A 16,633-nucleotide genomic window follows, 5' to 3' on the forward strand; every position below is an offset into this window, starting at 1 on the left:
AGGCAGTGTGGTGCTGAGCTCCCTGCCGTGTCAGGCAGTGTGGTGCTGAGCTCCCTCCCATATCAGGCAGTGTGGTGCTGAGCTCCCTCCTGTGTCAGGCAGTGTGGTGCTGATCTCCCTGCCGTGTCAGGCAGTGTGGGTGCTGAGCTCCATCCCACATCAGGCAGTGTGGTGCTGAGCTCCCTCCCACATCAGGCAGTGTGGTGCTGAGCTCCCTCCCGTGTCAGGCAGTGTGGGTGCTGAGCTCCCTGCCGTGTCAGGCAGTGTGGTGCTGAGCTCCCTCCCACATCAGGCAGTGTGGTGCTGAGCTCCCTCCCACATCAGGCAGTGTGGGTGCTGAGCTCCCTCCCACATCAGGCAGTGTGGTGCTGAGCTCCCTGCCGTGTCAGGCAGTGTGGTGCTGAGCTCCCTCCCACATCAGGCAGTGTGGTGCTGAGCTCCCTGCCGTGTCAGGCAGCGTGGTGCTGAGCTCCCTCCTGTGCCACAGGCTGTTCGACGTGGGGGGCCAGCGGTCGGAGCGCAAGAAGTGGATCCACTGCTTCGAGGACGTCACAGCCATCATCTTCTGCGTGGCGCTGAGCGGCTACGACCAGGTGCTGCACGAAGATGAAACCACGGTGAGTCAGTCCCCGCGGGTCCCACAGCCCCCAGCTCTGCTCTAGGGGACGCTGCGCGGCCACCAAGTGCTCACAGACCAGCTGGGGTTGCCGCAGTAATGTTCTTTGGTCGCTCGCTTCCCCCCTCCCCCACCCCCAAGCCCCGGCAGTGATACCCTGGGGAGGTTTGTCCTCTGCTGTCTTCAGACCCAAGCCTGCGTGCTCAGGTAAAGTCATGGTGCTTTATTTCTCCTTCCTGGTCAGCCTGTGTGTATTCCAAACGTGCTAAGAGCACCCCAGTGTCCAGGCAGAGGGGAATCATTGAGTCATAGAATTGTTAAGGTTGGAAGGGAGGTCAAGGCTCAGCCAGTTGCAACCCCCCTGCCATGGGCAGGGACACCTCACACCACAGCAGGTTGCTCACAGCCACATCCAGCCTGGCTGCAAAAACCTCCAGGGATGAGGCTTCCACCACCTCCCTGGGCAACCTGTGCCAGTCTCTCACCACCCTCATGGGGAAGAATTTCTTCCTAACATCCAATCTGAATTTACCCGTTTCTATTCTTTCCCATCCCCCGAGTCCTATCACTCCCTGACACCCTCCAAAGTCCCTCCCCAGCTTTCTTGGAGCCCCCTTCAGATACTGGAAGGCCACAAGAAGGTCTCCTTGGAGCCTTCTCTTCTCCAAACTGCACAGCCCCAACTCTCTCAGTCTGTGCTCACAGGAGTCTGACTAGGTGTGCTTGTAGCATGGATGTTGAAGAAGCAGCTGTGCCGTGGTGCTGAGGTGCAGGATGGCCACACATGCCCAAGGCAGGCTGAGGCTGGGGCTGTAACCTATTTCTTCAGGCTGCAGAGTTTCATTTTCCTGGGTGAGGCTGGAACGGTTTGATTCCTTCAGGTAATTGGCTCTAGGAGAGCTTTTTTATGACTTCCTGCTGCGGCATTAGGCTCAAAATACCATCTGGAAATGGAGCCAGCAAAGCCCTGCGTGCTCCCTGGTATTTGAGTGCAATTAATGGGAGTGAATGAAATACAGAGAGGATGAAAGAGGACTCATGGCTGTGTCCTGGGCCCTCATTCCCTGTCAGGGGGTGCGTGGTTTTGGGGCTAACAACAACTGCAGCAGGCAGACTCCAGTCTCAGTCTCCCCTCTTCCAGCTCAAAGCCATTGCCCCTTGTGCTGTCACTCCCAGCCCTTGTCATCAAAAGTCCCTCCCCAGCTCTTCTGTAGCCCCCTTCAAATACTGGAAGGCTCTCTCAGCCTGTCCTCATAGGGGAGGTTCTCCAGCCCTCTAATCATCTTGGTGGCCTCCTCTGGACCCTCTCCAGCAGCTCCATGTCCTCCTTGTGCTGGGGGTACCAGAACTGGATGCAGTGCTCCAGGTGGGGTCTCAGCAGAGCAGAGCAGAGCAGAGGGGCAGAATCACCTCACTCACCCTGATGGCCACGCTACTTTTGATTCAGCCCAGGACATGGTTGGCTTCTGGACCACACTGGGTCACATTGATGCCAGAATTTGGGATCAAGAATCAAGAATCAAGAATCAAGAATCAAGAATCAAGAATCAAGAATCAAGAAGGTTGGAAGAGACCTCAAGGATCATCGAGTCCAACCTGTCACCCTACACCTCATGACTATCTAAACCATGGCACCAAGTGCCACGTCCAATCCCCCCTTGAACACCTCCAGGGATGGTGACTCCACCACATGTTATTCACCCCATGACTACGTCCCTCCAGACTGACTGAGACACCCCACACACTCTCATTGCCACTTCTTTCTAACCCTCAATCATCACTCCCCTCTCACCCTGGCCCTGGTGTGCTCAAGGATGCTCAGCCTTGTAGGATTTACTGGGAAGGACCCAAAAATCTCTTTACATGGTTTGGAAACCCCCAGCCCTTAGCTCAGTGCCAGAGAGCTCTGCAGCTGGGCAGCAGAAACACATGTGGGAGACCAAAGAGAATGAGCAGAGAGAGGGCAGACCCAGGGGGAAGGGAGCAAAGCTGTGATCTAAGCAGAGAGAGCAAGGGGCTCTGCAGATATGACTTGGGCTGTGACACCCAAACCATGAAGCCAGAGCCAGCCTTTGATGCAGGTCACCTTCGGGGTGCCACCCCACATGAGGCAGAGGCTTGTGCCAGGGAGTACAAAATGGAAGGGACTGAACGTCAGTGCCACCTTTTAAATGTCAGCCTTAGCTCAGCTCCTCTGAGATGGAGCTTACAGCATCTCTGCTGGGGATGCTGAGCTCTGCCAGGGACTGCCTGTTAGCCAGCAGCACCCCAGCAACGAGCAGGGTGCCAGTTCAGCTTCCCCCCCCCCCGCCTCCCCCTGCAGTCCCCCGTGGCAGAAAGCGGGATTCGTGCGGCTCCAGCTTCCCGTTTCCATCAGGAAAGCAGGCTGGAGCTGCTCTGGCACAGCGCTGGCATTTGCTTGCCGTTCGAATCCCTCTGCACAAAAGCCTTTCGGGGGATGCCGAGCAACAGGAGGGCAGAGGCGGCTGCTCTTCGTTTACACGTTGGGAGCAGCCGGGGGAAAGGATCGGGCAGCCCCAGCGGGACGCACCCGCCCACCCCAAATAAACAACCCTGAGTGAGAGGAAAACACGAGGGTGTCGGATCCTGCCTGCCCCGGCACCCGCGGACCCAGTCCTCTCCCACCTGACACACCCACCCACCCCCCGAGGCATTCTGTCTCCTCCCTGCTGCCGTCGTTCGTCTCCAAGAAGCCAGCAGTAGAAGCAGCATCTCCCCAGTCAGCTGCTTCGCTGTCTGCCTGCATCGTCACCGCTGCTGCTTGAATGACGTAAATCAGCTTTTATCGCTCCTCACTTAGAAAACACAAAGAGGAGGTGGCCGAGACGGCGAGCTGGGAGCTGCTGCCCCCAGCCCATCTCCATTTTCTCTAAGAGATGCTTGCTGTGGTCCAGGCATCTCCATCGAAGGTCTGGGGGCTGGACAGATGTCTGTGTGAGTGGGGAAAGCCTTTGCAGAGCTTCCATGGCATGGAGCCATGAGAAGGAAGAATGCCTGCTGCATCTCAAGTGCCCCAAAACCTGCTTGCAAAGCTGGGTACATAGGGAGAAGAGGTTCTCCTCCTGACAACCACCACAGGATTTCACAGGGTTTGGATTTTTTTTGCAGTTCTCTAAGTCAACCCTTCCTTGGGCCTCTAAGGAAGATGGAGACAAACTGTCTCCATTACTGTCCCATGGATGACTTCTTGTCCATCAGGACTCCAAGGTCCTTCTCCACATGCTCTTTGTTTCAAAACACTGAGCACTCATCCTCCTGCAGCCCCTAAAGCAGCTACTGTAGCCCCAGAGCAGGGAGTCTTTTATAAAGGACTTATTTTTCTCTCCAATGTACTATAAATAAATAAATAAATAAATAAATAAATAAATAAACAAGGAAAGAAAGAAAGGAGCAACACAGCAGGAACTGAGGAAAACCAGCACTTCTCCATCTGCAGATCAGAAAGTCGGAAACTAAATAAAGAGAACTTTCATGCACCCAGAAAAACCACACTTGGCAGAGAATCCCCTGGTGCTGTTGAATCCAGCCTCTCCCATTGCCCCTAACACCTTCTAATGCTGAAGATGGCAGAGCTAAAGTGCTTTCCCCTGTGCCCAGATCTCAGGGGAGAGGAGTAAGCCTACAAGGGAAATTGAAGCAGTGCCTTCATCAGTCCCATTGCTGCCAGCCACAGCCCACAGTCAGGGCTTACAAAGCAAAACTGCACCCTCTGCCTAGCCCAGGCACCATCTTCAAGGTGTTTCAGCTGCCTCTGCTTCTGCTTTTACCAAGTCCATCACCAGGAGCTCTCTGTTGTGTTTGTCCACAGAAGGCACATCCTGGTTTAATTGACCCAACAGCCCCTTGGATCATGTCTGTGCAGAACGAGGCTATTTGGGCTCGTTTGGGACTTTATGGTCCATAAACTGAGGCTGTAGGAGGACATCTGTCATCTAGGAGGAGAGAGGGACAGCAGTCATATCAAGCAGGACAACTGGAGAGGATGATTACCAAAGGGAGATATTTCAGCCTGGAAAAGAGAAGGCTCCAGGGAGACCTTCTGGTGGCCTTCCAGTACTTCAAGGGACCTCTTAGAAAGCTGGGGACAGACCTTTGAGCAGGGCCTGTTGTGACAGGACAAAGGGTGATGGTTTGAACTAAAAGAGGGAGATTCAGACTGGAGAGAAGGGAGAAATGCTTGACACTGAGGGTGGGGAGACCCTGACCCAGGCTGCCCAGAAAGGTGGTAGGTGCCCCATCCCCATTCCAGGTCAGGTTGTTTGGGCCTCTATCAACCTGCTCTTGTTGCTGACTGCAGGGAGCTTGGACTAGATGATCTTTAGGTCCCTTCCAACCCAAACCATTCCATGACTCTATGATTTTTCCTTCTAAATGGAATTCTCAAAAAAGACAGCAATGGCATGGGACCTATCATGGGAACCAACAATCTCCTTTGTGCTTTCTTCCTCACAAATTCCAAGGAATCATGTCAGGAGAGGGGGTTGTTCCTGTTGCACATTGCTGCCTGTCAAAGAAAGATATTTAGGTCAAACCAAGACACACCAGAATTGTTCATGTTCCCATTGCTGAGCCTGGGATGGGTTGGAGATGCTGTGCTGGTGACCCTTTGGTGTGCATTAGTGTTGGCTTGATGGTTCATATCTCATTGCATGACCTGGTTAGCAGGCTGTCTCTGCTGCCATTGGGCAAGGGAAATTGAATTGCAGCACTCAGAAATTGCCTTAGGAGTGACAAAGCAAAGCAAAGTGGCTTGGGCACCTTAGGAGATGGAAACAGGAGGGGGGAATGTGGGATAATCATCAGCGTCCTTCCAGCTCGCGTGACAGCTGGCACTTAATCGCCAAGGAGCACCACAAAGATTGCACCTACTGTGTGCTGCAGAAAGAACCAGCTCTCCCTCTATATAGGCTCTGGTGAAAACCAGGGGGGTTTGAGGAGTGCCTGGACAGAGTCTTGCCCCCCAGCAAGGGGGCACCCTCAGAAGGTGTTTGCTCTTCGTATCAGCCATGGTTGTGCAAACGACATCTGAAGTCAGCAATGAGCAGGTCTGACTCTTGCCCTGGGCAGGAAATGTGAAGTGGAATTTGAAGTGGGCTGGGCAAGTGGTTATGGCTCTGTCAGGTGGCTGGTGGGACTGCTTTCCACCAGGGTCTGCAGGATTTGAAATCCTGGGTTTGAAAATGCCAGGAGGAAGCCAAAGTTTCAAGAGCCCTTCCCTTAATGGCAGAGCCAACATCAGGCAGGAAGAAGCAGCACAATGGGTCCAAAAGCAGGTGAAGGAATTTCTGTCACCTCCTGTACATGTATGAGGAGTGTCATCTTGAATGGCACCTGGGCTATCACAACAGCATGGCTGCTCCTGAAAGAGGTGCTGGGGAAGCTTTAAGGATCTAAAAGGGTTTTTCATTGTGGATGAACTGGTAGGAAAGGGATGATTTAGGGGGGGTTAATTGCTCACTCCTCCTCCAGCAGCAGCCTGCCCTCTTGCAGGTGGTACCCAGAGGCTGCCTCCCCATCCTCATGTCTCAGTGAGGCTGGAGGTCTCCTACAAACATCTGTTGAATGAGTAACTGCTGGGAAGGGAAAGGAAAGGGAGGCAGTGAGACATTCCCAGTGACAGGCAGCACTGGAAGAGATTGTGTCCATGTGTGAGCTCCTGGGAGCCCTCCTGGGATGCATCTCCCAGGTAGAGCAACAGGAGCATCCCTTCCTGCTCAGCAGGAGCACCTTTGCCTCACACAAAGAGCAGTGTTTGAATAATGTCTTCTCCTTAGTGATGAGGAAGGAAAAGGTGGATTTTAAGAGCAGAACTTTGCCCAGGTAACTAAGGCTGAGTGGGCAGATCAGGGGTTGTATTTGCTCAGTTAACTGGAAGAGATGGGGGGAAATCACCATGCAGAGCTTGGAAAGCCAGGGCAGGAGGCCATGGGAAGGGTTGAGACTTGCTTCTGGAATCTGAGAGGAACAGAGAATGTTTTATTTGTGGCTCTCATTTTCTACAAGGTTTGTGCTGGGTGTATGTTCTGGCTACCACTGCATGCTAAGAGTCACTATCCCTTGGGAAAACACCCTCATTTCCTAACAGCTACTAACACAACTTCATCAAACTAGAGAAGCAGAAGGGTTTCTGTAGGGTCCTTATGTAGTCTTGCTGCTGCAGCAAGGTCAGCTTCACCTCACAGCAAAGCTCAGCTCAGGAGAAGTCCTCAGCCTCTATTTCTTACCCCAACCTGATGTCACCCCTGGTGTTCCCTGTGCTGCTGCCCCACACTGGGGCTGGACAGGGTGGTGTGGGGCTGGCATGGTAAGTATGGTGACCTCTGGGCTTGATGCTTGCTGCAGGCAGGTTTAAGCCATGAGCAGTGCTCACATGTTTCTCCATGCTTGTATTTAAAACCAGCAAAGATGATATAAATGTCATGGAAAATGTTCTGTGAGGGACTCTGCTAAAAAAACAGTTAATTATCTTTGCTTTCTGTTCCCCTGACCACCCTCCACCTTCTTCTCTCCTCCCAAAGGCTTTGGGGTAGCCAAGGAGCTTCTGTGCAAAACCTTTTGCAGGTTTCTACGTGGTTACAGTTTTTTAACAGCACAAGTAGCAAAAGAGGAGCTTTGCTCTGGGTCTCCCACGTCAGCCAGTACCCAAACGGGTTAGCAAAACCCAGCACCCGGGCACAGGGTGATGCAGATAAGCAACATCTGGCAGCTGAGACCCAAGGAGTCGATGTGGGTTCACGTCTGCACGTGGTGTGTTGGCACCACGGGGTTGGTGGCAAAGTGTGTGGTGTATGGTACAGCAAACCTTGCATGGCTCGTTTCACCCCGGGCTGGATTTGGAGTTTGAAGGAAACTTCATCCACGGAGCCACCTCCGTCTAACTGCAAACATCCAGCAGCAGCTAAAGCGCGTCAAGGAAAAGCCTTAACCCGTAGAGCGCTGGGCTCGATGGTGCTGCTGCTGGTGTGGGAGAGTGGTGACAGCCCCCAGCTGTCTCCTGCACCACTCCCGGTTCCCAAATCACGGTGGGGGCCCCTCCGCAGCGAGCCTGCGCTCTCTGCCCGGCGGCGCCGCGGTCTCTCCGGCGGTCGCTGGAACCAATCTCCACCAGCATGCACCGGCGGCTCTGGGCAGACCTGCGGAAAAGCCGAGGAAGCCGGTCGGGGGCTGGACCGCGCTTTGCCCTTGGTGACCACCAAGTCCCTCACCGTCGGGGGGTGCTTCGTCCTCACCTGCGCCGCCCGGCTCCTCTCCGCGCTGCCCGGCCGAGGGACGGCCCCGCGTCCGGCGGGAGCGCTCCAGCATCGCCAGCCTCGGCACGTCACGGCTTTGCCTCGCCCGACTGACCTTATCTAGCCAAACAAGGGCCAAAAAAAAAAAATATGAGCCTTTGAGAGACCACCCCAATTTGGCAGGTATGAAGCTTCTCTTGAATTGAGAAAAAAAAACCAAAAGAAAGAAAATAAATTAAAAAAATAAAACGAAACTCGAGTTGAGTTGAAAGCAGCAGGGAACATGACACTCGGTTGACTTTGCCGTGAGCTCCTTTCCACCGCTGTAAAACCATGTGGTGGACTTTGCAAGTCTCTAACTGGTCTGTTTTGTTCATTCCTCTTCTCCTCCTCTGTGTGGTTTTGCTTTTTTTTTTTTTTTTTTTTTTTTTTTTTTTTTTTTTTTTGCATGACCTCTAACCACAAAAGCTGACTTCTCCTCTGCCTGCCTTTGAACTTATGGCTCTTCTGCTGGCAAGCAGCTAGCACTCTTCTAGAGGCATGAGCTAACATCACTGCCTGACATCTACCCTGGTCCTCCTTAGATGCCCTTTGTTGCATTTTTCCTTCTTTTATACTATTTCTCTTCCTTTTTCTTTTTTTCCCTCCTCTCTGTTCAGCCATCTATCCAAGAGAACTAAAAACAAAGCAAGCAAACAAACCACCAAATAATAATTAAAACCAATTTCAAAGCCTGTCCACAGCCACTGAGACTAAACCAAATAACAAAACCAGGGCAAAAGCTCACGGCAAGGTCACCGCCAAAGTGATGTTCACCTGGATGCCTGCTTCCAACTCCAGATTAATTCAAGGATCTCCCAGTCCTTGGTTAATGTCACCCAAGCAGTTTTGTGTGCTACAGGCACACTGGGAAAGCCATTGTGGAAGTAATTAAAAGGAAAAAAGAAAAGCCCTAATGGAAAAAATGCTTTTAGGCAACCTGCATGAGCTCCACCGACACAGAAAGCTGCTCCAAAAGAGGGCAGCGAGTAACTTCCCATCCATGCATGGTGCATGATGGTTCCTGGGAGGTGGGACCCTGTAGATGCAGTGCAAAGTCACCACAGCTCCTGCATAGCTCAGAGCCCTTCGGTTACTAACTGTGTGTCAGCCGTGCTAGGGACCCCATCTGTCTGCCTACCCCTTCAGCTCTGTCTATACATAACTTTATTATGTATATCCTAGCTTCTCATTGGGGTGTGGGGTGGGGTTTTTTTGGTCATTTATTTATTTCTTTTGGTATTTCCTCCTTAATTTAGTCGTTTTAGATTGCCCTACATGTTGAACAACCCCTCCCCTAACCCCCCCACCCCCCCCCCCCACACTCTGAGCCACTGTCCCTGGCCTGATGTCACTTCCTTTCTTTTCCCCTTTGCAGAACCGCATGCATGAATCCCTGAAGCTTTTTGACAGCATCTGCAACAACAAGTGGTTCACAGACACCTCCATCATCCTCTTCCTAAACAAGAAGGACATATTTGAGGAGAAAATCAGGAAATCTCCACTGACTCTCTGCTTTCCTGAATATACAGGTAATGAGAGGGCTGCCTGTGCAGGAGAGCATAGCAAAGGGGGCACCGAGCGCTTCCCATCCGGGCTCTAGGGGTGCACAAAGGAGAGTGTGGCCAGCAGGGCAAGGAAGGTTCTCCTTCCTTTCTGCTCTGCCCTGGTGAGGCCACATCTGGAGTATTGTGTCCATTTCTAGGCTCCCCAGTCCATGAGAGACAGGGAACTGCTGCAGAGAGTGCAGCAGAGGCTGCAGAGGGGCCTGGAGCAGCTCTGTGAGGAGCAAAGGCTGAGAGCCCTGAGGCTGCTGAGCCTGGAGAAGAGCAGCCCCAGAGGGCATCTGAGCAATGCTCAGCAAGAGCTAAAGGACTTGTGGGGGGCAAGAGGCTGGGGCCAGACTCTTGTCCATGGTGCCCAGTGACAGGACAAGGAGCAAGGGGCACAAAGTGGAACCCAGGAGGTTCCATCTGAGCAGGAGGAGAAACTTGTTTGCTGTGAGGGTGCTGGAGGCCTGGAGCAGGCTGCCCAGAGAGGTGGTGGAGTCTCCTTCTCTGGAGAGATTCCAACCCCCCCTGGCCATTGTGACTCTGGGCAAGCTGCTGTGGGTGCCCTGCTTTAACAGGGGGCTTGGACTGAATGATCTCCAGAGGTCCCTCCAGTCCCCACCATACTGAGATGCTGTCATGCTGTCATGCATCACAGGCTACCAGGCTAAAGATTTCCCACTTGTTTCCCTGCAAGTTTTATTTCAAGAAATGCCATAGGATCAGCCCCCACCATGTTCAGTGGCCCACTTAAAGTGTGAAGATGACTTAAACTCAAGTTCTTTGCCAGCAAACGGCCACCACTACTGAGTAGGGCATTTGATCTCTGCCTCACAGGTGGTTTTGATGCCAAGACAACATCTTCAGGTATGGGGCTGGCAGCCCACTCCCCAAACCTATGCTCTGGTTCCTGGCATCACTCAGGAACATGAACAGGTCCCTCAGAAAGACACAGTTTGCTTAATCATCATCAGTGGCCAGCTGGTCTCTGGGAGACCAACACACAGGCTTTGTTAGGCTGTTCTTCATCTGGAGCCTTTCTCTGCTGTGTCATAATCACATCCCCTGGAGAAAGGGAGGCTGAAGGGAGAACTTCTGGCTCTCTACAACTCCCTGAAAGGAGGTTGGAGCCAGGCAGGTGTTGGCCTTTTCTCACAAGGCACAACTGATAGGACAAGAGGAAATGGCATGAGGGGAGGTTTAGGTTGGACATGAGGAGCAATTTCATCCCCAAAAGGGTTGAGAAGGCCTGGAACAGGCTGCCCAGGGAAGTGGTTGAGTCATCATCTCTGGAGGGATCTAAGAGCCATGGAGATGTGGTGCTGGGGGACATGATTTAGCAGTGCTGGTTTAATGGTTGGATGTTCTTAAAGGTCTTTTCCAACCTAAACAATTCTATCACTCTGTGGGCAAGTTCCCCTGTGGGTCCTGGCTGACCACGATGAGAATCCTTCTGTAGTTCCTGCCTCTACCCAGCCCTCCAGCCTGCAGACAGCAGGTCTCACAGCTTGGCTGCTTTGGCTCAAGGTGGAGATTTTTGCCACACCAATTTAGGAGGTCCCCAGTTTCACTCTCAGGCTCACTGGCATCAAGCTTCTGGCCATGGGAAAGCTTTCAATCAAGAGCAGATAGAAAAGGAGGAGCCTGATTTTTCCCATGCACTGCCCACCCACAGTGCAGGGAAGAGCCAAGGAGGCCTTAGTGGTACTTGGAAGTCAGAGAAGATGCTCTGCAGTGGGGCAACAAGCAGGAAAGCCTCCCTTCTGCTGCCTGCCTGGCATCTGACCTGCTAAAGCTGCCCCATGCAGGGGCTGCAGCTGCACCCTGCTGCGTCCTGCCGGCTTCCACAAGCCCTCCTCACCGTCCTGAGACAGCACAAACCCCAACCTTTCGTCATCCTGAATTATTTAAGCTCACCAGAGACACCCAGCTGAATCAAGCCGGCAGACAGAGGAGCAGATCTCTTTTCTTTGTCAGGAAATGGAGCTGTGAACCGGGAGCACCGAGAGTGTCACATTCCCGGGCAGGCTGAGGAATTATTAACCAGAGCTTCCTATCTCTGAGCACTTGGCTTTTTCACTGTGAATAGGCAAAAAACGATCCATCATCAGCTCCTTGGGGCTGAATGGGCTGGGGCTGTGGCGCTGGACCACTCCCTCAATTCAGAAGAACATCTGCAGGCTTCCTCTGCGGGGAAGGGTTGGGTGTTTGTCACTACCCACACATTTCAGCCATCCACTCCTCCCCTTGGGCCAGGCAGAACCAACATAATTCCTGACGGCTTGCTCTAAAGAGATCTAATAGTGGAGATGTCACAGTTGAGATCTCACAGCAATGCCCAGCCCAAGTTTTGCTGCTTGCCATCTTTTGGATGGCTGGGAGGGCAGCTCATCACCATCCTCTTTCTAGCAGCACTTCTGATACCTTAGAAGATTTTAATGGTTGGACTTAAAGATCTTAAAGATCTCTTCCAACCAAACTGACTCTGTGATTCTCTGGGTTTTGTCCTGCCCTCTTCTTTTTTGCCTCTGTCAGTATTTCCTCATCTTCGTTGTAAGGAACTTCCTCCTGAGGTCCAACCTAAATCTACCCCTGCTTTAGTTTCAAACCACTTGCCCCTAATCTTCTCTGAAGTCTCCCAGGAACCTTCTTCCTTTCTCCCCTGTTCTCCATGAAGCAAACCTGCACCTTTTACTCCCTCCTAATTGCATTTTGTGCACCTGCTTTTGTGGATCATCACAGAATGGAACAGGTTGGAAGGGACCCTCAAAGATCATCTTGTCCAACCCCCTTGCAGTCAGCAGGACAATCTCCAATGAGATAGATTAGGTTGTTCAGGGCCACATTGAGTTTGACCTTGAATATCTTCAGAGATGGGGCCTCCACCACCTCTCTGGGCAATCTGCTCTACCACTCCCATTGTGAAGAACTTCCTCCTGATGCCCAACCTGAATCTCACCTGCTCTAGTTTCAAACCACTGCCCCTAATCTTCCCTGATGTCCACCAGTAGCCCCACTCTGAAATAATGCCCTTGCCCATCCCTGCTGCAGAGACTGGGACAAGAAGGAATGTGGCTTGAGATTGAACTTTTCCTCCCCAAGCTATCCCAGCCCCAGAGAGGACTTCAGTGGGAGAGACAGAACCTCAAACACACCTAAGATCTCAGCTGACCACACAGAGAAAAACAAATGCAGCTTGTTTCTGCAGCACTTCACCCCCAGGTGAACCAAATCAGTCTACCCCAAACCTCTGAGTACCTCCAAGATGCTCTAAATTCCTTTGAGGTGCTGCTTTGGAGGCTGGGAGTTAGCACAATGCCAAGGAGCCTCCACAGACCTCTTGGCTTTCTCATGCCATCAGAAAGGGCTGGAAGTCCTTCCACTGCCCCAGCAGTGAACCAGAGGAGAAGAACCTCTCCTCCCAGGCATTTGCAATGCCATTTAAGTTAGAAGCCAACTCATGCCCAGACTTTAGACCCAAGCACACTCTTGGGCTTGCTCACCCCTGCTTTGCTGACCACATCTTAGAGGGTGATGGAAAAAAACCCCAGCATTAGTAGAAAGTTGCCCTGGAATGCAAAAGAATCATTTGGTGGAAGCCTTTAAATCAAACAAGCGTGCTTTCAACATCACAGGCAGGTTCCACAAAATGCTTTCAATGGAAGGAAGCTTCCAATGTCCATTAGTTCTGCTGACAGAATTAGTGAAAGGCTGCATCCAAACCTGCATGCTCTGGTTGCTTCCATCCTCTCCATCTGTCCGTCTGTCCATCCATCCATCCATCCATCCATCCATCCATCCCCTCCATCCATCCATCCATCCATCCATCCATCCCCTCCATCCATCCATCCATCCATCCATCCATACTTGTGACTAGCCCACAGTACTTAGCACAGCAGCAGCCCAATCCAGAGCCAATCTTTTAAACCAAGCTGCCATTAGTGATTTCCTCTTCTCCCACAAGAAATCCAGGACTTAAATCCTCAGTGCCTTGGGACAACCAACTTCCCTTTCACCAAATACCCTCCTGGTTGGGCACAGCACATGGAACTCTTCCCAGATTCTTTGCACAGTTCTTCAAGCTACCAGAAAATATTTTGCTTCTCTTGCTTGAAGCATAGTCTTAAGTCTCATGGTCTTCACAGGTCTCATGGTCTTCACAAGTCTCATGGTCTTCACAAGTCTCATGGTCTTTACAAGTCTCATGGTCTTCACAAGTCTCATGGTCTTTACAAGTCTCATGGTCTTCAAGAGCCTTATGGTCTTCAAGAGCTTATGTCTTCAACTAGCAATGCATATACATAGAACCATAGAATGGTAGGGGTTGGAAGTGACCTCTAGAGATCATCCAGTCCAACCTGATCCCCCAGGGCAGGTCACACAGGAGCACAGCCAGGCAGGTATTGAAAGTCTCCACAGAAGGAGACTCCACAGTCTCTCTGGGCAGTCTGCTCCAGGGCTCCAGCACAGTAAAGAGGTTTTTCCTCATGTTGAGGTGGAGCTTCCTGGCTTGCAGCTTGTACCCATTGTTCCCTGTCCTGTCCCTGGGCACCACTGAAAAGAGCCTGGCACCTTCATCTTGCCTCCCACCCCTCAGATATTGATAGACATTGCTCAGATCCCCTCTCAGCCTTCTCCAGACCAAACAGCCCCAGGGCTTTCAGACTTCCTTCATAGGAAAGATGTTCAAGTCCCTAAATCAGGTCTGTACAAGTGACTTCCCACATCAGCTGCCTTCAACCACAGCAAATCTGCAGCCCAAGGAAGGTTCTCCCTAGCAGACAACATTTCCCACCACTAAAGCGTCATGGAAGGAGAGGGATGCAAGAGCATTACCTCTGTAGGACCTTCCAATGCTTGTGGGCACTGGCACTGGGCAAAAGCAGCCAAGCTGGAGGGCTGTGCCCCAGGTCAAGCAGAGAATCTGGGTCTGGAAGACCTCAGGAGGTGGCTGAGTGGAGCTGTGTGTGTGAGCAGTGTCCAGGCTGGCCAGATGAGAACGGATCTGCTCTTTTGCATGACTGCTCTTGAGCTTCTGTAACACAAAACCTGCTGCTGAATGAGGCTTGGCACAGACATCAAACCCAGAAACTGCTGGTGGTGGGATTTCTGCCAGAGCTCTAGCAGAGAGCTCTGCAATCCTAATGTCTCAGAAAGAGGGACATTTTGTATTGGCTTTTCTGTGCTTTTTAATGTGAGAAAACCCCTCTTTGCCCTCTAACAGAGGCTGGATCCTTTCATCTCCTTTTCTCTTAAGGGTTCAGGGAAAGGAGGGCACAGTTACCAATGCTGCCCTCAATTCATGGCCACTTCAGCTCTTCTATTCCATCAAAGGCTGAAACTTTAATAAAAAAAAAAAAACTAAAAATGGGGGGGAAAAAAGAAGAAAAAAAACCCCAAAACATAAGCCTCTGCACCAGGTCAAGCACTTAGTGCATTCCTGGCAGATTTTTCCTCCTTTTTTTATCACCATGATGTGGAATTTCTTCTGCTTTTCCCACCATAGTCTATTTAACACTCAGTCCCCTCCATCCATTTAATCTCTATGGACTATAAAAAGCAACTGAGAATAAAAAAATTACAGCTGAGGTGGCAGGTGAAGAACATCTCCACCTCTGCAGCAGTCCTGGCAGTCAGCAGAGACATCTCCAACTAGATCAGGTTGCCCCGGGCCCCAGCAAATTTGACTTTAAATGTCTCAACCACATCCCTGGGCAACCTGTTCATCACCTTCATTGTGAGGAACTTCCTCTTGATGTCCAACCCTGCTCTAGCCCCTAATCTTCTCTGCCCCTAATCTTCTCTGAAGTCTCCCAGGAACCCTCTTCCTTTCCCCCCCTTTTCTCCCTGAAACAAACCTGCACCTTTTACTCCTTCCTGATGACATTTTGGGGACCTGCTTTTGTGCATCTTCACAGAATGCATCAGGCTGGAAGGGACCATCTGAGGTCATCTCATCCACCCCCCCTGCAGTCAGCAGGGACGCCTCCAACCAGAGCAGGTTGCTCAGGGCCCCATCAAGTTTGCCCTTGACTGCCTCTAGGGTTGGGGGTCTCAACCACATCCCTGGGCAGCCTCTTTCAGTATTTCATCCCCCTCATTGTGAGGAACCTCCTCCTGACGTCCAACCTGAGTCTCCCCTGCTCCGGTTTCAAACCGCTGCTCCTCTGCTCCCTTTGAACCTCTCCAGGGACACGGAGCCTCGGCGAGCCTTAACCTGCTTTCCATCTGGGCTCTCTCTCCTAGGCCCCAGCTCTTTCACGGAGGCAGTGGCTTACATCCAGGCTCAGTATGAGAGCAAGAACAAGTCCCCCAACAAGGAGATCTACACACACATCACCTGCGCCACCGACACCAACAACATCCAGTTTGTCTTCGACGCCGTCACCGACGTCATCATCGCCAACAACCTGCGGGGCTGCGGACTCTACTGAAGCCTCCTCTTCCCTTCCCTTCCCTTCCCTTCCCTTCCCTTCCCTTCCCTTCCCTTCCCTTCCCTTCCCTTCCCTTCCCTTCCCTTCCCTTCCCTTCCCTTCCCTTCCCTTCCCTTCCCTTCCCTTCCCTTCCCTTCCCTTCCCTTCCCTTCCCCTTTCCCTCCAGCAGCCTCCTGCAGGCCCACAGACAGGTCCTCTCTCTTCCTTGTTTTGTTTTGTGTTGTTTCCTCCTCAGAAGATGCTGAGGAAAAGAAACACAACCCCCTCCTCCCACCCCACAACAGTCTGCAGCCACTTCTGCTTTCCCCAGGCCCCCTTTTTTCTTTTTTTTTTCCTTTTTCTTTTATTTTTATTTTTTCTTTTTTTTTTCCTTTTTCCTTTTTCTTTTTTTTTTTCCTTTTTATTTTTTTCCTTTTTATTTTTTCTTTTTATTTTTTTTCCTTTTTCTTTTTTTTTCTCTCCCCTGGATTTGGGTTTATTTTGGGTTCATTCCCTTGCTGCCTGGTCCTGCTCCTCCACCCCAGCTCGCAGTGCTGTAGAGGGAGCTAAGGCTTTCCCCCACCTGAGTGCATCTCAACTGCCAAAAGACAAAAGCACTTCATTTAAAAAAAAAAAAAAAAAACAAGAAAGAATCAAAGCCTTAAAATGTTGGTGAGCAACAGTGTAGTTTGGAACTGAAACTTCATTTTGGTTTGTCTTGTCAGTTTTTTTTTTTTTCCCCCACTGAACTGAAGGGATGCTTTT

The 16,633-nt window shown here is 51.5% G+C and overlaps 1 protein-coding gene across 5 annotated transcripts in view; it reads left to right on the forward strand.

Annotated features, from left to right (window-relative positions):
* LOC128973459 (guanine nucleotide-binding protein G(o) subunit alpha) overlaps positions 1-15,889 on the forward strand; it is a 192,077-nt gene extending 176,188 nt beyond the window's left edge. For all 5 annotated transcript variants that reach the window (XM_054389777.1, XM_054389775.1, XM_054389776.1 and 2 more), the window contains 3 exons: positions 488-617; positions 9,284-9,437; positions 15,702-15,889. In XM_054389777.1, the coding sequence (XP_054245752.1) occupies positions 488-617; positions 9,284-9,437; positions 15,702-15,889 (472 nt within the window). The remainder of the gene's footprint in view (positions 1-487; positions 618-9,283; positions 9,438-15,701) is intronic.
* Positions 15,890-16,633: the final 744 nt, after the last annotated feature.

The sequence above is a fragment of the Indicator indicator genome, chromosome 19 (genome assembly GCF_027791375.1).
Source record: "Indicator indicator isolate 239-I01 chromosome 19, UM_Iind_1.1, whole genome shotgun sequence".
In the NCBI taxonomy this organism is placed as follows: domain Eukaryota; kingdom Metazoa; phylum Chordata; class Aves; order Piciformes; family Indicatoridae; genus Indicator; species Indicator indicator.